The 24292-nt window shown below is 48.3% G+C and overlaps 1 protein-coding gene across 1 annotated transcript in view; it reads left to right on the top strand.

The window, feature by feature from the left end:
• Positions 1-676: 676 nt before the first annotated feature.
• The window catches only part of Setd3 (SET domain containing 3), a 75912-nt gene continuing 52296 nt past the window's right edge, over positions 677-24292 (top strand). The window contains exons 1-5 of the mRNA XM_012515569.2: positions 677-786; positions 2338-2430; positions 4981-5129; positions 6787-6859; positions 7140-7396. Coding sequence (XP_012371023.1) covers positions 684-786; positions 2338-2430; positions 4981-5129; positions 6787-6859; positions 7140-7396 — 675 coding nt within the window. The 5' untranslated portion in view covers positions 677-683. The remainder of the gene's footprint in view (positions 787-2337; positions 2431-4980; positions 5130-6786; positions 6860-7139; positions 7397-24292) is intronic.

Here is a 24292-nt window from a genome sequence, read left to right as displayed (position 1 = left end):
TGTCGCGCTTACATTCTCTCTCCAGTTTCATTACCCTGTAGACTGTGTTGAGCTTTCCCCCATTATTTTAGCACTTAGCCTTGTGCATTCATTCAGTGCACAAAGAATCAGTGGTTTTCTGTGGACTGAGAGAAGACACATCTAAATCTTTTGTCCCGAAAGTCAGGCTCTGGGGCTGTAGCCAGAGTGTCTCCAAAGGAAATCTTGAATCTGACCAGTGAACTGCCGCTTAGCCTGTAGTTCCTGCTAGTGGGAAAAGATTCTTGTAAAGGAAAGTGGGCAGAGAGCATCTATGTCTGTGCCCGTATGATCGTGTGTGTGTCTCGTATGTACATCATAGCTATGCGTGCAGTGTTGTGGAATAAATATTTAGTATGCACAATAAAATCTTTGTAGTTAAAACATTCTAGAGTGAAATTTGCTTATTCTGTAGTATTAATAAGTTAAAAAAAAAACATTCCCGTGACTGCCATGGGATGTCTATGTGTATTTGTTAATGTTTCCCATTGAAGAGTCTTTAAGTACTAGTGATACATGTCTCTTTTTCTGGAAAGAAACTTCAGGAAACAGCCAGGTCAGGTCTTAGCATCTCGTGGTTAGCAGGCTGCCATGACACATTTTATTACTTGGTTTTGTTACTTGGTGATGTAATTTCTTTGTCTTTTCTCTCTTGTAGTCAGAAAATGGGTAAGAAGAGTCGAGTAAAAACTCAGAAATCAGGCACTGGGGCTGCAGCCAGCGTGTCTCCGAAGGAAATCTTGAACCTGACCAGTGAACTGTTGCAGAGTAAGTGCTGCTCACTGTCCCTACTGCTGTTCCTGTCATGCAGAGTTGGGCCCCTGGATGGGCATGTAGGGCAGACAGCTCATGTCTCCTCCTGGTCAGGAGCCATGTCACCATGGGATGTGGGCACTCGCAGCCCACTCTGTACCTGCTGGGACATGTGGCTGTCCGATATAGGGCTTTGGCTCAGCAGCAGGGAGGGGTCCTTACAGGTGCTGGGGCATGGACAGGCTCCGTTACTTCACATCGTGGGCCTGTGTCCTCAGCAGCGACCATGTGTGACTGCTTCTTGGGGCGGGGCAGGAGCATGGCGAGGGAGCTCGTGAGCGCTGCATGTGGCAGTGCAGCAGCCTGCCTGTCTCCGTGAGGCCTTGCTGAGTGGCTAGCCTCATGCCCAGTGATTACGTGAAGTTCAAGAGCTCTTGCTTCCAGGAAATGAAGGTGCTTAAGTGCTCATGCTTGCTTTAGTGAGTTAGCATAACTTGGTAACTTTTTAAAACTGTGAATTTAAATTGGTGTTGTTTAGCTGTGATCACTCCATTGACCTTTGCCCCTGTGTTTACCTTCTGTGACAGCTGAACCGCCTATAAAAGTTTAGCTTGTCCTCACTGACAGCAATAAGCAGCCAAGTCAGGGTCAGGTCCTCCTGTGACCTGTGTGGGCCCCTGCAGAGCCTAGCTGTCTGTACCACTGTCCCCTGACCACCATCCTAGAGGCAGCTTTCCCACAGGGCCACCACAGGGCCCTGGAGGAAGAATGAAGTCAGACTGGTTAGCCTGAAAGTTAGGGCTCAACACAGAGCCACCTCATGTTAATTATTTGCCTCATCTGCACTTCCCTTAGGGGGCAAAGGGAGGCCAGAGGTTCGATCAGTAGGAGCGTGGGAAGGGGTCCTCCCTCTTCACACTGCTGTGGTGTTTTGCGAAGGAGTGAACTGGTGTAAGCTGCGCAGGGGCCAGGGCTACACGGCACACCAGCCAGGCCCCGGGGTGTTGGTCTCTGGTTCTGGTCCCAGAGTAGAGTCTTAGCATCTTTTTCAGCAACATCAATGCCATCTCCTTTGGAACTCCCCCAGAGTGCTTAATATAGTGCTGGGCACAGGGCTGTGAAGTGTTCTTTAACTAATTATCCTTATGTCCAATTTAACTGGTTTCCTTGGCGAGCCATTGTTATGCCACTTACCTAAAAAGATTACATTCCTTTTACCACCTAGAAGAATTTTGGGGATATTCTTCATTTCAGCTGAGCTTTTTAGATGTTACTTTTTCACAAATGTCTTCTGAGGAAGAGCAGCAAGGACAGGTGGGTAGCAGCTAGGACTTGCGTGCACAGAGGGGCTGGTCACACTTTAATGAGGCCACTGGTAGGTTTCAGAGGGTTTATGTGTTTTGAAAAGTATATTTGCTTTATACTGACACACTGCCTGTTTACTGCCTGCATGGAGGTAATCCTGTCCTTGAAACAAGAGCCAACAAAATCTGAGCTCTCTTCCCTATGCAGACCACTGTGTGAGGATGAGGGAGGATGTTTCACACGGCGTCTCTTATGTTACAGAGTGCAGCAGTCCCGCACCCAGCCCGGGGAAAGAATGGGAGGAGTATGTGCAGATCCGGTCTCTGGTGGAGAAAATACGGAAAAAGCAAAAAGGTAAAATTGCTAGATAATTAATTACATTTTAATAATGTCACATGGAAGCTTGGTGTGGGTCAGCATGTTGAAAGTAGAAGAGATCTCAGCTTGTAGGTTCCTGTCTGTAGAAAGGCTCCTGGACCCCGAGAGTATGTCTTGGGAAATGGTTGGGACCGTGCCCGCCTCTGAGACCAGAGGGTGAAAGTGTTGAGCTGTAAGGGAAAGTGTTTACATGGGGTGGGGAGGCTGAGCTTTATTTATATTTTATGAAATATTTATTTAAATTGGAACCTTGCACTTGCCAGGCAGGTGCTTATTCTACTGAGCTATCTCCCCAGCCCCTAACTCTTACTTTCATACTGTGTTTCCTTAGCATTTGAGGACCGTGTATAAAACTGTTTATGGCCAGGTACACACATCTGTGCTGCTTGGCTGTGTCCTACTACATGTTCGTGATTGACTGCAGCTTATCTTGCTCAGCTCAGACATGGAGTTACATTTCTTAAGGGTACATTTCATGGCCGTTGCCCTGGTTCTCAGCCAGGCTGGCAGCGGGGCCAAGTATTGCTCTGAAAAGGCTCATTCAGTGCCCATTGCTTTTGTTCTCTAAAGTGTGGGAAGTGTGGCTTGGTATGCAGAATCCCGGGGAGGTAGCAGGAGAAAATGTGTAAGGGGCACACTCGGAAAGGGCCAGAGAACCCTCATCGGCTCGCTGCCTTACTGTCCTGAAGTGTGTGCACATGCACATCTGTAACATGTCTGTAGTCTTAAGGTCCTCAGTACGGTTGGTCCCAAATCCCTAGTAGGAAGGGGGCAGGTTCCTTTACAGGGTGTTTATTTGCACTAGAAGTGGGCGTAACCAACCTTTTTGCTTGCTGGGCCTCAGTGAGGGAGGCAGAACCATCGTGGGCCACAGATGAAAGATGTAATGCATTTAATCTATATAAATGACAGATCTTTCTCTCTTTTTTTTTTTAAACATTTATTTTTAGTGTGTGTGTGTGGCCAGCTCAGCCCACCTGGGGGCGGGGCGGGCTGGCATGTGGTGCTGGGGGATCGAACCGTGGTCCCTGTGCTTTGCCAAGCTTGTTTCAAGTAGGTGCTTTAGACCACTGAGCCATCTTTCCAGCCCCGACAGATCTTTCTTTTCCATCTGTTACTATACTATTCATTTTTCAAAAAGTGGCAAGCAGCCTGTGGGCTGCAGGTTAAGCGGCATGTGCTAGGTTGTAGACTGGGGTAATCCTTTCTCATCAGAGAGGCAGACAGAAAATTTTTGTCTGTTTCAAGCTTCTCCTCCAAGTAGAGAATATTGTCTCAGGCTGACACCAAAGTTGGAACATTTATTAATTTCACTGAGGTAAGAGCAAATTCTGACAACGTGTATCCAGCTCTAGTCATCTGTCTTCTCCAGCAGCGTCTCTGCACGTGTGGTGCATAGTACTGGTGTGACACAGTACTATGCTGGGCACCTCCTGCGTGCTCATGAAGTGTCTGCTCCCCCCATTGAATCATCAGAACATCGTGGGGTTTTGTGCACGTGGCCATTCAGCCTTTTTGAGTGTTTCAAACATGCTGAAAGGTTTAGAAGACAGTGTAACACGTACCTCAGCTTCTGCTACCCCGCCTGAACAGCGCCACAGTTGTGTTAGATTCTTCTTTTCTTCTTTCCTACCTACTGTTCTCCTCCTCCCCACCCTCCATCCTTTGCTCGGCTTTAGGGTTTGTTTCTAAGGGATAAGATGACACAGATATGGCTGTAGCCCATGGTTCCATTCTTAGCATCCCTTCCCTCCTCAGCGAGTGTTCATCTTTGCTGTGAATGCTTTTCTCCTCTATGCATAACCTCATAATACTACGAAGACAATTGCAGCCATGTAAACGTGTTCTAAAATTTACATAGTGTAATACTAACTTCACATTATTACTGTTATTATTGGTATTGTGACTTGAACTCAGGATTTTGTGCTTGCCAGGCAGGTGCTGTGCCACTGAGCTATATCTCCAGCCCTACTTGACTTTTTAGAGAGCACAGTGTATAAGTTATGTTTTACTTACATTGATAACTGTAGGCCTGACTTGTTTAAATGTTCTGGTATGTCGTGTCATAGAGCTCTGCATCACATCAGGGTTGTAGAGGTTCCCATCCCTTCCCAGGTCTCCAGTGCCCATGTGTCAGCAGTGGCTTTTTGTTTCAGTGGGAATCTGGTGAAGGCCAGTGTGACTATGAGACATGGCATGTTAGACTCCAGAGGAGGCAGCCGTGCTGTACAGTGGAGTAGCAGCAACAGAGACATTTCTCCCCTTGCCATCACGTTATCTAGTAGTGCTCCTGTGCGGCGTATCACCTAGGAAGTACCAGGATGTACTTTTCTGTAACCGATAGGCAGTGCAGGACTTTAATTCCCCTTTTCTGGCACTTGGTTAGGCATGTGCCATGACTGCTTATTTCAAGACCGGAGCGTTAAGCCTAGTCCCAGTGTGACTGTGCTCTGCTTTTACTTTCTAAGAGCTCTGTGAATGACATGTCCTGAAGCGGCTCTTGTTTTCCACATGTGTTTAATATAGGTCTGTCTGTTACTTTTGATGGCGAAAGAGAAGATTACTTTCCTGATCTAATGAAATGGGCCTCTGAAAATGGGGCCTCTGTCGAGGGCTTTGAAATGGTTAACTTCAAAGAAGAGGGCTTCGGTTTGAGAGCAACGAAAGATATCAAGGTGAGTTTATACACGCTTGGTCTGAGGGGTCTAAGCATGTTTCAGATGTGGTGTGGTGTTGAAAGCTATGCGTGGGGCCAATGCCTGGGCCCTGTGGAAAGCCTTGTAGGGAAGGCGGGAAGCCCACCCAGTGTGGCCCCAGCCCTGCCAGCTTGGCCTCCTGGGGAGCTGCATGGAACTAGCTGCCTTGGACAAGGACCAGGACAAGTTGGCTCCCCTTCTGAGCTCTGTTTGGGAGACTAGAGAACACTTCACAGAGGTTTCTGAGAGAGAAGCATGGGTTCTCCTATCGGTGGGGTGGATGTCTGAGTTAAGGGCACTCCCCAGGGTGCTGGGTAAATGAGTGGTGCAAGTGCCACTCACCTAGCCAGGATGTGGAGTAGGCCTCTGCTGAGGGAGGTGCTGTGTCCGTGCTGGGGCCTTCCTTTCAGGAGAGGGGGCAGAGCAACAGACCTTCCCAGCCTCCCCTCCTCCTGGCGGCTGCGGCTGCTGCTGCTGCTGCTGCTGCTGCTGCTGCTGCTGCTGCTGCTCCTACAGAAGAGAAGGCAATAGGCGGGACATCTGCTGGTGGGAGTGGCTGCTCTGTGCCTTCTCCCTGCAAGCAGCAGCGATGTAGTTCCTGGGAAGCCTCCAGCTGGTCTGGGATGCAGTAGGTATCCTGTAGACTGGTGTTTCCCTTGGTTTTTTCAAAACTGAGGTAGAGGGAGTGGGTGTTGTTTGGCCCCCTTCACCTCCAGTGTTTTTAGCAAAATGCAGATAGCCTTTTGTTGATACACTGCTAAACCCTACAGTGCTTGTGAAATAACTACTGTGTTGATGATACTCCATTTTTTATTGTGCCAGATGTTTTCCTTCACAGTGCTTATAATTATAATAACTGATAAGACACATAAAAATGATTGAAACAGGAGACCTCAGCAAAGGAGGATGTTACCTGTTCCCATCTCTTAGACTGCTCCCTAGGACGCGTTAGCTGTGGTCATCCCACCCTGTTCTTCCTGGGAGTGTGGGTGGCTTAGGCAGTATTTATTTCTTATGACCCTGGAGACCGGGAAGTGTAAGAATCGGTTAGGTGCCCGGAGAGTGCACCAAGAGCACTCTCATGTTGCCCAAGAAGCAAGATGGCATTTAGGAGAAAGATTAGTAAGCTCCGGCAAGCGGCAAGCGTAGCCTGCGGACTCATGCCTTTCCAACAGGTAGGTCGGGGAGGGGTGGCCCTGTGGCTTCAGCGCCTCAACAGCATGAGCACTTCCCACTGACAGATGAGGGCTTTTGCTGGGGTAGGAAGTGTTTTGCTTTGTTTTAGAACTTAAAATATAACAAAGGATACAATGAATAGTTTTTGTGCTATACTCCAGGTGTTACTTAATTTGCTTCTAATTGAAGTTGAAAATCTTTTTTTATTATTTACCTTTTTGGTATAGTTATCCAGTATGTACCATTTCCCATTTTTCTCTGGAAACAGAATTTTAAACTATGCTTCTGCTAATACAGTGTGTTACATTTAAAAATAGATGTGATATTTAGAAAATATTTGCTGATAATGGAACCATGAGTTATATTTTGTTTGTGATTCAATTTCTGATTTAGGATAGGATTGAAGATTGTAACATATTTTGATGATTGTACTGTTTTCTTGTTTTTTTTTTTACTCTAGGCAGAAGAATTGTTTTTATGGGTTCCACGAAAATTACTAATGACTGTTGAATCTGCTAAAAATTCAATATTGGGTGAGAATAATTTCTGACTGTTTAAAGCAAAGTATAAGTGACAGGAATATATAAAATTCCATTTTTGGTGCTAAGTACTATATCTAGTTTTTTTCTCAGCTGGTGATATAGTCCCTCAAGTACATATTACTTTCCACTTTATGTTTACATAAAGATGCAGGTGACTTTACATGGTACAGGACCTTTTGATTTTTTTCCTACAATTTTAATGCATGCTTTGTATGACTGCTTTTTAAAGAAGCCTGTGGAACTTACACTGCTAACTTCTGGATTAATTCAGGGCCCTTATACTCTCAAGACCGAATTCTTCAAGCCATGGGCAATATCGCCCTGGCCTTTCATCTGCTGTGTGAGCGAGCCAGCCCCAACTCTTTCTGGCTGCCCTACATCCAGACCCTTCCCAGCGAGTACGACACTCCTCTCTACTTTGAAGAAGAGGAAGTTCGGTGTCTGCAGTCAACACAAGCTATCCATGATGTCTTTAGCCAGTATAAAAACACAGCTCGACAGTATGCCTATTTCTATAAAGTTATCCAGGTGAGTGGGGAGGGGGCTAGATTGCACGTGTGCCCCACGTGACGCCTTGTGAGGGGTTCTTGAATGCTTAGCCTTTTAAATTAAAAGATTTCAAAAAATAAAAAATTAAAAGATATTCAAGCACATGCCATGGTTTCCAGTTTCACAGACATCAGTGCAGTAAGGCTCTGAATATATTTGGCTCTGTCAGTGTCCACATGAAGACAAGTGGCACATGTGTGTGCACTGCTAAATCACTAAGCTTTTTGAACACAAAAGAATATAATGAATTTTTAGCTGTAAAGTACATCTAATGAAAAAAAGTACTCTGGGTATAAGAAAATCCATTCTTGGATTTTTCCTACATATGTTAGTGGGAAAATACTGATAATTTAGTAAATTGTAAAATTTGTTTATTTAGACCATATATGTATTGTCATTAATTCTAAGTAAAAGTATCATAGGAAAATCTCTGGACATTTGTGACCATTTGAATCACACATGGGTATGTCTGCCCGTATTCTGGCCGTCAGCCACCCCTGTCTTGCACTTCTAGTTGTTCAGCAGATAGCGGGTTCAGGGCCCAGGCCCCAGGCCCTAGGGGTTCACAGAGCTGGGGAGAAGGGGGGTGTTTCCCGCCTCCTGCTGTCCCCTCCCCAGTGCTCAGGAATCATTGCCCTGCTGCTGCGCCCAGTCCACGCTGAGGGATGGACACTGCCTGCCGCCCTTTCCCTTTTGGGCAGCTTGACAGCCCACGTCATGCCGATTTGGTTGTTCCTTAAGTGATCTGTCACTGTGCTTTGTCGCAGGAAGTGCCTTCTCGTCTCATGGCTCCAGCTGGCGCTGTTTTCCATTCCTTAGTTTAACTTTACGGCATGCTTACTGTGAACGAAGATCATACTCAGTTACGCGTGGAATATTACTTTTCCACTGAAATGCTTCAAGTATTTCAAAACTGTTAACTGTTGTTTTCAAAAAGAAATCACTTTGCTTTTCTAAACCTTAAGCATTGAGAAGTTGTTAAGAATGATCAGAAAGGGCTAGCGAGGTAGCTCAGTGGACTGAGCATCTGCTTAGGCAAGCTCAGGGACTGGGCTTTGATCCCTGGCACCACATGCCATGCCAAGCACGGCCCCAGAGGCGTGCTCAGCCAGCCATGGAGTCTGGGCTTATGCCTGTAATCCCAGCTCTGGGGAGGCTGAAAACACAAGGATCACTGCAAGTCCAAGCTGCGAGTGAGACCGTGTACCAAATACAGTTAAAAAAAGGAAGAAAAAAGAGAAAAAGGTCAAAGAGTACATATATAGCTTTTAGCTTAGGGTGATTAATTTAAAAGCTGTTGATAGAGCCAAGTCAAAACTTTGTGTCTTCGTGTAGTGGGCGCTGCAGCCCTGTGCTCTCAGGTCTGGTGTGCCTCTTGGTTCTCACGTGTCTTCATTGCCTGAACGTAAAGTTGATGTAGCAAGTCTGCGTTTTTGTCACTTTCATTGTTGGACAACAGATTGCAAATCAGCTCTTCTCACTAATGTGTTTCTCAAATCTGGGCTGTTACTAGCTGGTAATTGCTGAAAGCCTCTCCTGAGAGGAGGCGGTTCTGTTGTCAGGCAAGGAGTTGTAGGCCAGACAAGTCATCGGACAGCTGGCCTGGCGTGAGTGACCTGTGGGTGGCTCATTGTAGTCCCTGGTTTACTTTTTATTTCAGTGTTAACCAAGTAGTGCAGCTTTGCCTCAGAATTTAATGAGGTTTTACATAGCTACAGTGTAAGTCACTAAAATATTCCTTGACATATTTCATGGAACAGGTTCTCGTCAGTTTGAGAGCCAGGTCTCTTAACTCCCTGAAACAAACCTTTCTCTTAGTTGATGCAGCAGTGACTACGTTACTCTGTGATCTGTGTAATAAATAGGGCCACAGTGCGTATTTCAGGCCTTAGAGGTCACTTGGAAGGGAGCTCTTACTTCAAGAGTTTTCTAAATTTAATATTTTCACATGATGTTTATTTAACGTTATATCTCTTTAAAAAATGACTAACCATCGGACATGGTGGCACACGCCTATAATCTCAGCACTCATGAGGCTGAGGCAGGAGGATCACTGTGAATTTGAGGCCAACCTGGCTGGGAGTTAAAGATCAGTCTGAATTGCACAGTGAAACTGTGTCTCAAAAAGATAAATTTAAAAAAAACACTGTATTTTTAATATATATGTTTATGTGTTTCTGTTGTGTGTGTTAGCTTTACACATCATGTGAAGTTGGTTCTGGCGTGAATTTCACCTTATGCAGCATACATTTTGGCAAGCCCGGCCCCCGTTCCCCGTCCGCAGTCCCCTGTCCGTGCCTCACCACTTCCTTTTTCTTGTCTCATCCACCTTTTTGAGGACCCATGTTCTTGAAGCCTAAGTGGATCTAACTTTTGAAAGCTCTATAGAAATTCTCTATAGAAAAGTTGAAAAACTTAATCAGTAAATGTGGAACAGGGTATGTGCCAATGCAAAACTAACAAGTAATCAAGTGTTGGCTTTTTCTGTACAGTAAGCCACTGTGAGGATTTTAAAAAGTTATGATTTAGAAATCAGACTGGATATTTTTCTGTCACAAGTACCAAGCTGAGGTGAGAGTACAGTGGGACTGGTCACGTGAGAAGCTGCTTTTGTGCTCTTGGTCACGGAGTGTAGAGGGCTGCAGTGTGTGTAGATATTTTGATTGTTAAATTTGGGTGGGAGTTGTTACTGCCTATAATCTGGGAAGGCTGCTCAACTTCCTGTGACCTACAAGGCAGCCCCCCCCCCCCCTCTCCTCCCTCCCCTTCTTATATCCCCCCCCCCCCCCCCAGCGAGTGTTTGTGCCCAGGTCCCTGCCTGAGTTTGGAGATCCCTGCACTCTTTCTTGGAAGGGCACACCTGCTTGTGAGTTCCTTTCCTGTTCCATCAGGGAGTCTTATACCGCCCCTCGCTGGCTTTTGCTGCATGTGTGCTAGGAGAACGTAGTTGAGAGCACTTCGTGGCACTGTTTGAAAAACCTACAATTCTAAGGCTGGTTTCAGAGATGTTTGACTTAGACTATAAATACAGAAGAAACACTGAAAAATGTAAACCTCAGATACAGGTTTCTCTTAACAGGGCCAGGCAGGTGTGGAGTAAGCAGTCCTGTCACCCCCTTGGCCCTGTTGTGTGGGAAGTGAAGCCTGGGGTGGGTGTCGTCTTTCTCTGCTTAGCTGGGCTCCTTGCTGGGCACAGGCGCATGAGCGGTGGAGGAAGGAGCCTTGGTCCCTGCACTGTGTAGTCCCATCTGAGCGCCTGGCAGCGGACAGTCCGTCCCAGGGGGAGGCTGGGGTGGTTGTGTGGGAAAGGCCTTGTGGGACACGCGAGGGTAGAAGCCGTGACCCACGGCTCACGTGGGAGTCAGAGATCACTTGGAATTAATTGCTTCACTTCTCTCAGTATGTTTCCTAATCTATAAGATAAAAATACTAAATTATATTTTTGTGTGTGTGTCCCTGGAAGATTCGTCAGTCCAAGTTGGATTGTTTATCAGTGCACCTCGTGCAGAGCCGGGCTCCCAGGCCTGTGGCTGCCAGACTTGTTTCTCCTGGGAAGCTCTGAGGACACAGTGGCGCAGCTGCCTTGGCTTGTGGGAGGCCGTATGGGAGCAGGGGGTTTTGGGAGCCGCCCGCCAGGCTCGAGCCCCTGCTGCATGGCTTGGCACTGCACCATATCTGCCCTCAGTCATTTTGGGGAGGCATTGTGGGTCTTAACCTTTTCCAGGGACATGAAGACCCTGGCCCCAGATAAATATGTGTGTGCTATACAGATCACAGACCTTTGCTAACCGGCCACAGGTTATAGAAGCCAGAGCAAATTCACAAATCCCATTTGCCATTCTTAGCCACTATTTTCTGTTGAGAGCCGTTTGCATCTGAACTGAGGCCTGTTCCTCCTCCTCTGTCCTCAGATTGCTGCTTGGCATCTGCCGCCATGGCTCCATGTCCCTGGCTTCCGGTGCTTCCAGGGTGACTGGGGGCAGCCTGCTTCCTTGCGGCCCTGGCAGTGTCAGTCCTGAGGTGGCTCTTTACTAGAGGAAATAGTCCACTCAGGCTTACATTTGCTTGACTTCAGGGTCTTTCTTAAGGCACTGTCACTAACTTCTCTAGAAGTTAAAATTTCCTTCAGGTGGGATCTTCGGTATTAGTGTGTATTTCTGTCTTTCTGTTCGTTCCCTGAACACTTGAATTTTCTGTGCTCTTCTCAGCATATCTGTTGGTCAAGGGCATCAAAGTGAGGGCACTTACGTCAGTTCAGGCCTCTTCCACGCATCCTCACCTGTGTCGTAGCTGCTTGGGCTGTGTGGTCCTGAAGTGCTTCCAGCATTCACACTGGGCTCAGCGCAGTCACCTGAAGTCTCCCTGAGCCTTACACCCCGTAGTTTCCACACCTACCTGGTGCTAACGGGCAGCGCCTATTGGCAGACTGCTGTATTGCAGCTTGGTAGGTGAGGCATGTTGACAGTGGAACTCTGGGAGCTGGGTTAGAAATTGTGGCTAAGTTAAATGCTGGGAAGGATTCAAATGGGTTGAGAGCCCTACACGGAGGTAAAGCAGGGCCAGGGAGGGAAAGGACCAGTGAAGGAAGGCAGAGCCTGGCATTAAAACTCATGCAGAGCCCTGGGCCTGTGAGGATGCACCTAATAGATGGGAACACATCTGGGGCCAGCTGCACATTAGGACTGCAGTGTGGCTGTACAGGACCAATTTTGTGGTGGAAATTAGTGGAAAAGTGGAATTTGGCTGGAGCCCAACTTTTTTTTTTTTTTTTTGGTACTAGGGATTCAGTTCAGACCTTGTGCTTGCCAGGCAGGTGCTTATGCTACAGAGCTATCTTCCTGGCCCTGGAGCCCAGCTTTGAAAACAGTATGACTGTGTGAAAGTGAAGCAAATCCTATCTAACACAGTGGGATGCCGTGGTTCTGGCTTGTCTCTAGATGTCCCCCCAAGCCTTGAATGCTCTTCAGTGGGGCTCTGGGGAGATGAGTAGATGATGGGGGCATGAGGCTCGCTGGTGGATCAGTGCTTGGGGCAACTTGGGGAGCTGAAGCCTGTTGGGAGGAGGTGGGTCCCCAGGGTGTGGCCGAGAAGGGCCTGCCTTCCTCCCTGCTCCTCTGCTCTCCCCCCTGCTTCCCGCCACCATGCTGTGCACTGTTTCTCCTCTGCTGTGCTCTGCTGCCATGTCACTGTGCTGGAGCCAGCTGACCGGCCTGAAGTCTCTGCAGACCATGGGTGGAAATGACCCTCTCCTCCTCAGAGCTGTGTGTGTTGGGTGCTGGGTCTCACTGATGAGAAGTAGCCAGGACAGCCCCTGTCAGAGGAGAAGAGATCAACAGGTCCTGAGAGGGAGCTGTCTCACTGAGTACCCAGTCCTACCCGACAGGTCAGAAGCGTGACAGGGGTACCTGTGTGTCCTAAGGCTAAGAATTACCTTACAGACATGCACATTTTTTTTTTTTTTTTGAGTATGATGCTTTTTAAAGCAAATGCAAGACTTAGTGAAGAGTCATATCAGTGAAATTAATTGCTACCATTTTAGTTTATATTGTGATTTGTCACATGATCCTTGGGTTTTCTCTTTTGCATTGATTGTACATTTGAGGCAGAAGGAAAATAGGTGGTCTACAGGGTGCTTTGTGCATGCACTGCTGTGAATTTCATTTCAAGGCAAGCATCCACTTCACAAGCTTCTACTTTCCCTCTCTGGTACTTCGGAGGAGGAGAATGGTGATCTCAAGTCAGCTGCCTTCGTTGAATGGGCAGCTTCCCCTCCCAGCAGGGCTACGGTGGCAAAAGAGATATACAGCCATGTTCACAACTGCGATACTCCTGCTGCAGCCTGCCTCTGAGCAAGGGGCCTGCCCACCGAGGGGTGCCTGATGTCACTGTGGTTCTTGGCGTCCGTGGCAGTTGTGACTCAAGGCCTACAGTTGCTTCTTCCATTTCCTACCATGATACTTGTAACAACAGCCACACAAAAATAGCACAAGATGTGAATTTCTAGAGATGTATTTAGCCTCTTCTTGCATAAAGCTCTCATCTCTGTATAGAAATCCTCTAGTACATAAGTCCTTCAGGAAAATGTACCACATTATATTCAAAGCCTCTAGGCACCAGTTTACAGTGATTCCCTGTTATCCTCAGAGGATATTTTCTCAAACCAGATGGGCTGCAGTGGCCTTCTTCATATTGTGCGTATCCCAGTGGTGCACACCTGTAAGGTTTCCTTTATGAATTGGGCACAGTAAGGTAGTGATGATACAGTAGAACAGCTCTAAAATTGCTAACACTGCCTTTGCTTTGGAGTGCTTATTAAGTAAAAGTGCAGGTTGCTTGAACACAAGCACCGAAGTGTGGTGGCAGTGAGACTGGAGACCTGGGCAGTGAAGTGACTGGCAGCAGGTGGCGTCCACAGCCTGGGTACACAGAGGCACGGGACGATTGACACCCGGCAGGGGGAGAGGGCTGTGGGAGACTGTGTCACACTACTTGGAATAGCATGTGGTTTTAAAACTTAACAGTAATGTCTAGAATTTTCCATGTAGTATTTTTGAACTATAGCCAACTGCAGATAATTGAAATAGTGGGGGGGAGGGGCACAGAGAAGGGAGACTGCTGTGCTCCAGAGATTACAGTGCCCTGAAACTGATGGAGAAACATACTTGCCCTCTAAAGCTCTGCACAGAACCACATATGGCTGCACAGGCCTGAGCACATAAGTGCTGGAGGGCTTGCACCTTTCCATGGCTTTTATCTTCTGATGGCAGAGGTCATGGACAGGAGCCCCCGTGTCACACACAGCTGGTATTGCAGCTTGTCGCCCTAATCAATGTGGGGGTTTTCTTACTCCGTTCCTCCTGCTCTTCTGGTTCCTTCCCCTCTGCCTGAAGCTCTGTGAGAACTTTGATCCCGTACAGACCAGCCAGCACTTCCTCTTCTGTAAGCACTAACCTAATATTCTGGTTTTTAACCCATCTTATTTTCTTACTTAATTGAGTACTCTAGAGTGGGAGGCATTACAGTTAGAGACAGGGACCTTGCATCTCTAGGATCCAGTGTTCCTCTTGTTTTTTCTGTACTAAATGGAATCTAGGGCCTCGTGCTTCCTGGGGAGCCACTCTACCACTGAGCACTACGAAGTTCTTTTGTTTCACTTTTATTTTGAAATAGCTTTAGACTTAGAAAAAAAAAGTTGCAGAAACAGAGCCAGGAACTCTCAGAACCACCTGAGTCTAGCTTGGTGAAAAGCTAACATCTTACGTGCCCCCAGAAGTTCGCTTCGGTGCAGTATTTCTCACCAGTCGCAGGCTTCACCTGACCTCTACCAGTTGTCCCACTGATGTCCTTCACGTTCCAGAATCCCGCCTGGTTTGCAGGTGGCGTGTCTCCTCAGTCGCCTCCAGCCCTAGTGCTCAGTTCCTCTGCCACCTCTCGTCTTCCTTGAGCCTGAGACAACCCTAGCCACTGCCTTAGAGAAGTCTCCTATTCGCACTTGGTTTTCTCATAAATAAACTTGGATTATGCGTTTTTGGCAAGAATATGAAGAAATGAAGTTGTGGTCTTCTCGGACATCTGAACCAATATTACTAATTTTTTCTACTGCAAGTTACCATTTTTTTTTTAAAAGTTGATGTGTGTCTTGTAGGAAAATACTTCAGTTTTGAATGTTAATTTTGTGTCCCACTGCATTGCTGAATTTGGTTATTAATTGTAGGCATCTCTTGGTGAAGTTTTTGGGTCTTATAAGTAGAGGGTCATGTCACCTCTGAACAGTGGAGCTTGGGCTTCCTCCTCCCCTATCTGCGCACGCTCTCTTTCTCTTGCCTGGTTGCTGTGGCTGATGCTTTAAGAACTGTGTTGAACACAGCAGGTGATAGTGGCTGTCCTTGTCTATTTCCTGATTTTAGAGTGAAAACTTTGTTTTTCCCCATTTAATATAATGTTGGCAGGTTGGTCATAAATGACAAGGTCCTTCTATACCTGTTTTCTTCTGGATTCTTACAATGAATGGATATTGGATTTTGTCAGAGGCTCTTTCTGTGTCTGTTGAGATGAGCATGTGTTTTTTTGTCCTTGCTTCTGTTTAGGTAGCGAATTACATCTATTGATTTGCATGTTTGGAGCCATTCTTCCATCTCTGGGATGATAGGGTGACTCTTTGATACTCTGCAGCCGCCCTGCCTCTGTCACACTCTTAACGTAGCAAGCTCTGCGCCCACTGTGGTCCTGGTCTGCCGTAATTGCTACCGTGGCTTGGCCACGTGGCAGTGCTCTGGCTTTCTTTTTACATGGATTAATTGGAATTTTGCTATTTCTACTTCCAGCTTTAGCTATTCATATCAGTGTGAACTCATGGATATTTATTTTATCTGATGGGGCCAGAGAGATAGCTCAGCAGTCTAAGCACCTGCCTGGCAAGCACAAGGACCCAGGTTTGATCCCTGGTACCCCATGCTGTGCCAGCTCCGTGCTGAGCCAGCCACTGAGACCGGACATGGTAATGCACGCTTGTGATCCCAGAGCTAGGGAGGCTGAGACAGGAAGATCACTATGAGTCCGAGCTGCATAGTAAGATTCTGTACCAAATAAATTAAAAAAAAAATTTATCTGATGAATTGGTGAACTTCACTGTACCAAGTGGGCAGTGACTTTGGACACTGCTTCCTAGTTGTCACCCCAGGAATCCCCTTCCAACTTCAGTGTCTCTCTGGAGCTAAAGGTCTTCCCAAGTGACACTGCTCTCAGCCTGGCCTTGTGCTGCCACAGCTACCATGGAGGGGCTTGAGTGTGGAAGTGACAGTGAGGCAAGGCCTGTGCACAGGCCTGGCAGGGCTGGGAGGAGGCCACAGCCTGTGGCAGGAGTCTCATTTCTGTGGAATAGGAGCCGTCCACATGGAGTTACAGGGCGTAGAAGGAGAGAGTGGGTTTTGTCTCCAGTGGTCCTGGAAGGCCACCCAGGTAAGTAGCACTCTTAGCCATGTTGGGGACTGGCCCAAAGCACCAGGCAGGGCCAGTGGTTGATTGGGAAGCCCCTGACGGATCCCCAAATGTTTGTGGTTGCAAATGGAAGCTGCCTCAGGGACAGAGCCACTGGCTACGCATGTGCACCATAGCCCCAGGGATGGGGACTGAGTCAGTTCCAGGGCCGCCTCCAGCTGTCTCTGGAGGGCTTGGACCCTGCCTGTGCCCAGGTGGGTGAGGGCTAGGGAATAAGATGGGGCCTGCATTGACTGCTGTGCATTGCAGGGTGGAGTCCAAGTTCCCTCTCCACAGGAAGGGGCTATCATTGCTCCTCAGAAGGCTACCGACGATCAAAGGCACTGCCACTTTATTGTTTTAATCCTTTATGTAGTTGTTTACACGGTACAGGGTCCCACTATGCTGCTGGGACTTGTAGTGATCCTCCTGTCTCAGCCGCCCCAGGGATTACAGGCATGCGCCACCGTGCCCAATTTTGGTGGCCAGTACAGTGCACCCTGTGTTCTGGAGCTGACCCAGCATGTGAGACTAGGAATCGAACCTGGATCCTTGGGCTTGCCAGGCAGGCACTTAGACCATTGAGATAGCTCCCCATCTCTGGCATTGTCACTTTAGTTTCATTTTTCTTCCATCCCTGACTCTCAGCTCATTAGGGCACTGTCCTCTTGCAAGGGGTCTTGACACCTCTGGCCTAACTGTATGAACAGAGCACAGGATCTTTCTGCAATGTGAATGGCAAGTCATTTCATGGCACTGGCTTCCCCTTATGCAGAATAAGCGCCAGAGGCAGTGCTGCCAGTCATGCCAGGCTTTGCTCCTGCCGGCTCGTGTCGGCCCTCCCTCTGGCTTTGGTCAGCTCCTCGACCTGCTGTACCTTCTCTACCCCTTTCTGTCTGAAGCAGTTTGCTCTGTGATCACTGGCTCCTCCATCTCCTACCTTCCCTACCTTCCACTTAGGGTCTTTTCCTGAGCGCATCTTCCTGAGCCTGGAGTCGGTCCCCCGTCCTCTGGGAAAGCATGCTTCTTTCTTTCACAGCTGGACGTTGTCTTTGCTGTCTGTCTCCTGTGGCTTATTGTTCTGTGGGAAGGCCCTGACTGTCCCGTGGCACTTGTGTTGACACCCTTCCTCACAATTTATAAACCAGCCCCTGACTTGTGTGGCTATCACGTGCAGGCTCTCTTACCTGCTGTGGCACAGAAGCTGACTGCGGGGGCCCCAGCTGGTACAGCCACGGGCCATTGAGGGCTCCAAGGAGCAGACTGTCCTCTGCTACAGGCTTTGGTGGCCCAGGTTGGGTGTTCTATTTTTTCTGTCTTCCCAGAGATAAGATTGTCAGTGAGGAAAAAAAACAAAAAACAAATTTGATATCCACCATTTAGGGGCCGGGGAGATAGCTCAGTAGGATAAGCACTTGACTGGCAAATGGAAGGATCTGAGTTCAATCCCCAGTTCCGGAAAAAAAAAAAAAAAAAAAAAAAAATTGATACCCACCATTTAGGCTGGGGATTTGGCTCAGCAGTAGAATGCTTACCTAGCAAGCTGGAAGCCCTGGGTTCGGTCCTCAGCACCAAAACCAAAAAATTTTTTAAAAAAAGATTGTCAGTGAGGGAAGAGTTGATCAGATCTGAGCTTTTAGCAGATTTAATTTAGCAGGTCTCCTAGTAACAGGCTAGGTTCTCTTGGGCTATTGTGCCTTTCTCTTTGTTAAAAAAAAAATAGTGCCTAGTCTGTTCTTCAAAAGATGGGGTGATGGGAAATACACCTCCATGCCACTCAGCTCCTGTTTTCCGTTTGTCCTGGCTCAGCATTCCCGAGAGCTCCCTGCAGAGGTACCCCGAGCTCTTCTCTGTGCCTTGTCTCCGTCACCATGCTGCCCTCACCCCCCCTCCCACCAGGGTCTTCTGGCCATGACAGACTTGGTTTTCTTTCCTGGGAGGCCTGGTCTTTGCTGTGTGTGGACCTGTCGGTGGCCAAAGCGCCTCTGACCCTCGTCCACAGTGTTCTTCTGCACGGCTCTTGGTGCCTCCATCCCATCGCTGCAGCGAGAGCCCTGCAGTTGGCGGCAGTCTGAGCTGACGTGTGCTTTGGAGCGTGGATGCTTTCAGGCCTGCTGTTTCTTAACCTTCGGGCTGGGTCATACATGGCGGTGTGGGTGATCCTGTCCTTGCCCAGATCCAACTTCGTTCTCTTTGCTTAAAAGAAAAACTAAGTTCTGAAAATTAGTCATGGAAAACAGAGTTCGAACATTGTGTTTATTTTTACTTACATTCAGTTTTCTCAGAAAAAAGCAGTATTAATTTTGTATTCTTTTAGGAGAAGTCAATAACTGTATGTTTCCAGTGCTGCTTGTTGTCGCGGAGCTGTGCTTTTCTCCTCCACTCAGCAGCATGCGTTACCAGCAGCTGTGCAGGCTGCACAAGGTCCTCGCCTTTCAGCAGCTCACTGCGGAAATGGGAGGAAGACAGCAAGTGGGATGTGTGTGAGGGCTGGGTGGTGGGGGAGGCGGCGCCTTGGCTTGTGAAGCCTGCAGTTCTGCTGGGCCCTAGTGGGGAAATCACATCAGCAGGCTGTGGAGTACAGGTGAGCTCAGTGCCCTCCATGGAGTGGGGGGCGAGCAGCGTGACCCTAGCAGAGCCCGCCTGGCTCGGGAAGCCACCTGTGTCTCCTCCTGGGGGATGGGATGGAGCTTGCTTTGCCAGTTCTCTCGATCAGATGCGTGCTTAAGCCGCTTGTGCACCCAGGCTGTTTCCACAGCCTCCTCTGTCTTACTCAGACTTGGAGCTGCAGTAGCGGAGTGCTACTGACATACCTCCCAAGGCCACGCTGTCTCTCGCTGTGAGCAGCTAGAGCTGGGCGTGAGCACCTTCTGTGATGTGTAGACTCAGGAGGGAGCTCAGGAACTGAGGTGGTGAGGGGGAGGTGGGCACTTGGTCCTGCAGGGGTCAGGAGCCTGGAAGCCCACTGCCACACTGGCAGGGCTGACTTCTGGCCTAAATACTTAATGAGGTAGACTGTTTGGAGCCCTGCAGGCCAGGTAGTCTGGTATGGTGCATCTGACAGGGCTTTTGGGTCAGATTGACAGTTTCTGATGACAGAGGGATAGGAGGAGTTTGAGAGGTGATCAAAGGTTTTGTGTTTGCTTTGTGGTACTGGCGATTAACCCTAAGGCCTTCACACTGAGCTACATCCCTGACCTTGAGGTTTCTAAGTGGACTGGTTTCAAGTTTATTGTCTTACTCATAAAGTGACTTTGATAACCTTTCTCAGTGCCAGACTTTTATGATCTAGAAAAGACATCTTTGATACTGAATTTCAGTTTATTCTAACTTTTCTAAATGGACGGTACACCCCAAGTAATCTACAGGGCTTTGCCTGTGAGTGTCAGTCCAGACGGGTTCAGTGTATACTTCAGAATATGTATTTTAAACAGAAACCTTTTGTATGGAGAAGTCAATCCTGGAGCACGTTCTTACTGTTGAATCTGAAGCTCGTGAAAGTAAGGGTTTTAGTGGGAGTGCTCGCCCAGCCTTCACCATGGCAACACACAGGCGTGCCTGACAGAAGCTGTCAGAGCAAGCGATTTCAATTTCAATGTCAGTGATTTCAAGATCAACGCTAATGAGTTTTAAAATCTTTGTGTCACTCTCACGTTTTTTCCTTAAAGGCTGTGAAGTCATTTAACATTAACAAGCTGGTTGTTGCTCGCTAGTGTTCGCATCAGGAGCAGTGCCAGCAGCGGTGAAGTCCTTGCCCTTGTGGGCTTCTCATTCCGGTGCGGCGTGGTGACGGCCTTCCAGCAGGTGGAGTCACCTAACCTTCAGGACATCCCGGGGTTGGCTTCCAGCTCTCCAGGTGGACACCATGTGCCGAGTGTAGGATGTGGTGACGAGAGTGTTTCCATGCCCACAGACATGAAGCAAGTTTCTTCAAGTCCTGGGCCAGGCTACGTTGAAGACTCAGTGTTTCCAAAGTCCTAGAGATCATAGAGTGACTGGGCAGCCAATCGCTGTTCCTATCTTGCTCTTTCTCTGTGAGATGTGCACGTATGTGCACATGCGCATGCACACATACACACAGATGTCCCACAGAGCTGCGTGCCTTTCTCTTGTGCCCACCCACCTCCCCCATACCACTGTGAGCACCACTGCTGGGTGAGGAGCATGGTTAGGTGCCAGGTTCTGCAGAGCTGTACTGTGCGTCTGGTCTGCAAGGAGCTTTCAGGCAGCGGTAGAGCAGCAGACGAGGTGAGCCAGCCAGAAGGGAGAGCAGGAGTCAGGAACCCGTCACCGAAGGGGGCAACCACTGAGGCCTGGGGCAACCACTCATGGCATCTCCAGGCAGGGTGGAGGACACAGCTGGCCTGGCTGGAGTGTTGTGTGCTGGTGTGTAGTGCAGGAGTGAGAGGGCCAGGACGGGTGAACAGCGCTCAGGAGATGCTGGACTTGGGACCGAGGCCTGCGTCAGACGCAGTTCCATAGGGTCCTCGGGCTGATAGGTCCTTGACATCTGGGTGCCTGTCTTCCCACCAGACAGGCCAGGCACCTGAGGCCTTTTTCTTGGCCAGTTTAGGACTTCAGCTTCTAGCTGGTGAAATGTGTTTCCAACCCTGAACCACCTGTGCTGCTCAGTGTAGCCCGCCGGCTTCATTGGGAGCCAAGGGCACTGGAGGTTGTTGCCTGTGAGCTGGTGTCTGTCCAGCCTGAAGTGTGGCGGTGTGGACAGCAGTGGAGGGCTGTGCCCAGGTGAGCTGCTGCAGAGGGAGCCACTGTCCCGCAGGGTGGCCAGGATCACGGGGTGTGGAGGGGAGTGGGTAGTGACTGTGTTTGTGGAGTCCGTGCCTCTGGGCACATGGCTGGTGCACTCCCCAAGAGACCGCTTCATGGAAGAGGACCATGAACCACAGCGAGTCCCTGTGGAGTCAGTGCAGGCTTCCTGCTCTGCCTTTTTTCTTTTGGTTTGTTTGTTTGTTTGTCTGAAGCAGGGTCTCACTTTGTAGTTCAGACTGGCCTTGAACTGTTTAGTCCAGGCTGGCATTGAGCTTCCTGCCCCAGCCTTCTGAGTGCTGGGATTATAGGCATATGCCACCACGCCCTGCTTCTTGCTCACTTTTAAGGGGGTGTTTAATCTTAGACCTCAGTCTCCATGTTCTTCGATGGTGATGAGAGAGCATTAGTGGATGGCTGTCAGGATACAATGAGACCTCTTGTGGCCGTCCACAGGCTTTTACCCTGGCCCTGTCCTGCCTGACCCTTCTCTTGGGAATGGGAACAGAGCATAGGGACATGTGCTAATAACCCAGATGATGGAAAAGTGAGGGACAGAGTCCATAGCAGATGAAGCCGATCAGGTGAGAAAGCTGCGTGGTGCCAGGCAGGAGAACCTGACCAGGGATATGAAGTGGCAGAGATGCGGAGGGAAGGCAGACATCTCTCCGCAAGAGTCTTGCCGTCCTGTCTCTCTTGGTCAACACTTTGTGGTTGTGGACCTGCTCTCTCAATGTCATTGCTGTACTTGAAGCAAGGAGCCTGCCATTCCCTGCTGTGGGAATATGAGGTTGGATGAGAAATGGAAAGAAACTGTTAAATATGAAGCCTCTTACAGATGCATCTTTTCACACGAAGCTACCTGGCGCTACGCTTCAAGGGCAGTGAGGCAGTGAGGAAGCAGTTCCGGAACGCGTGTGAAGTACAGTGGACGGCCCATTGGCCAGCATTCCTGTTGCTGAGACCAAACAGCCGACAGTGCCAGCTTCCCTGAGGAGAGGTTGTTTCACTCCACAGTTTGCTGGCTCCAGGGCAGGAGTGTGATGACAGAGAAGGTCCATGGGGCAAAGCCGCTAGCTTTGTGGTGGCTGGGAAGTAGTGGACCGGGAGGAACCCCAGAGAGAGAGGAACCAGGGATCACACGTAGTGCAGGGTGCATGATCTCCTATGTCATCCAAGTTGGCAGTCAGTGTTGACCATCACAGACCTGAGCTGGTGAGTAACTGTGACCTTTGCAGGACTTGGTGTGGGTGCCCAACTCTGTCCCCATCCGGCCTCTACCTTCCCAGCTAGTTGGGGAAATAAGATGAGGCTCGCTGGCAGTAAGCACTGGAGCAGCCGTGGAAGGGCCACACCAGCTGGTGGAGAATTGATTACCAAAATTGTTGGCAAAAATCGCTAAGAGTTGAAAGGTAGAAAAGATTCATGTAGACTTGGCGTGGCGGCACACACCTGTAACCCCAGCGCTGGGGAGGCTGAGACAGGAGAATCACTATGAGTCCAAGCTGTGCAGTGAGACCCTATACCAGATGCATTAAAAAAAAAAAAAGATTCATGTGATTTAAGAGCTTACCACATTAAAAATAAAACCAGGGCTATATTTTAAAGGAAGTTAAGATCAGCCATAGCATACAAACTTGACACAGTATAAGTTTTTACAGGACCTAGTTATAGTCTCTCCAGACAGTGTACATGCCAAAGAATAGAAAAAATAAAAATAGCTGCCCATTCCTGAGTGGTACATTGATAGTGAATTGGCTTTGGTAACTCCATTGATTCTTTTTTTTTTTTTTTTTAAATGTTATGTAGTACAGGGCCTACAGGCTCTCACTACAGATTGGACTCATAGTGATCCTCCTGTTTTCAGCCTCCTAAGCGCTGGAATTACAGGTGTGCACCACCACATGCAATCTCAATCGCCTTCTCAGCGTGTCCTGGGGTGCGGCCAGCATGGCAGACCAGGGATCGAACCCCAGTCCCTGTGTGTGTCTAAGCAGGTGCTTTAATCTGCTGAGCTGTCTGGCCAGCCCTCCACTGATGCTTGAACATGGCCCATTTAATAGAAAATGTATGGTTGAGAAAGAGATGGGGTATAATTGTCCCATAGCCCCGGTAATAAATAGCAAAGATGACAGCATAGGAAAATTCCCATTGACTTTTAGCTTTCTTTTAATTGAAATTTAGCACACACTCATAACGTACATGTGTTTAAATTGATATTACATTCAGTGAAGTGCAACAGTCAGCAGGGTGCAGACGCCTCTCTGGCCCTGGAAATTCCTCAGTGGCCCTTCTCAGGCTGTGCCCACTGCCCTTTCCAAGGGAGACCATGCCTGGATGCTGTCACAGGAGCTGCAGCTAGCTGGTAAGGAGCCTGCTGCACGCAGGATCATCTGAACAGGCTCTTTGCTGCTGCTGAGCTTTCTCCACTTTGCTGGGTGTTAGTCTAGTACCTTTCTTGTGCTGTACCGTACTTCATGGTATGAACGTACCATGGTATCTTATCCATTCTTCTGTGACAGACATTCTGGTAGTTTCTAGCTTGGGGCTATAAATGGAGTGGCTAGAAGAAGTCCTGTGTGTGTGTTCCTGTGGACAGGCATATTCATTTCTCCTGGGCATTCTCTGGGGAGAAGAATTCTGAGGATGCTGGGCAGTCACCTCTGGTTTCAGTAGACTTTGGTAGACTGATTTCCACAGCGGTTGCACAGTTGTGCTCCTGATGCTGCCTGCTGGCTCTCGGTTGGCCTTGGGGAGATTGTGCAGGTGTGCAGCAGTAGCTCACTGTTAGTGAGCCCACTTCCTGTGCGCTGGGGCTGCTGGGCACGTTTTTATTCACTTCGTACTACTTGAATATCCTCTTATGAAAGTGCCTATTCAAATCTTTTGTTCATTTTTAAAAAAACTTTTAAAAGTAATATATCTGAAAAATCCTTGAGGTATTTAATATAAATTTATTGATATGTTTTACATTTCTTTTTATAATCCTTGAAATCTTGTGTGTGTTTTGAGGAAAAGGTCATATCACATTAGTATTTTTAAAATTCTAGTGAAGTAAAAAAAAAAAAGGGGGCCGGGAGATAGCTCAGGAGAATAAACGCTTACCTGGCAAATGCAAGGTCCTGAGTTCAA

The sequence above is a fragment of the Octodon degus genome, unplaced genomic scaffold, assembly GCF_000260255.1.
Source record: "Octodon degus isolate 3935 unplaced genomic scaffold, OctDeg1.0 scaffold00070, whole genome shotgun sequence".
In the NCBI taxonomy this organism is placed as follows: Eukaryota; Metazoa; Chordata; class Mammalia; order Rodentia; family Octodontidae; genus Octodon; species Octodon degus.
This window is presented reverse-complemented; position numbering and strand designations above follow the sequence as displayed.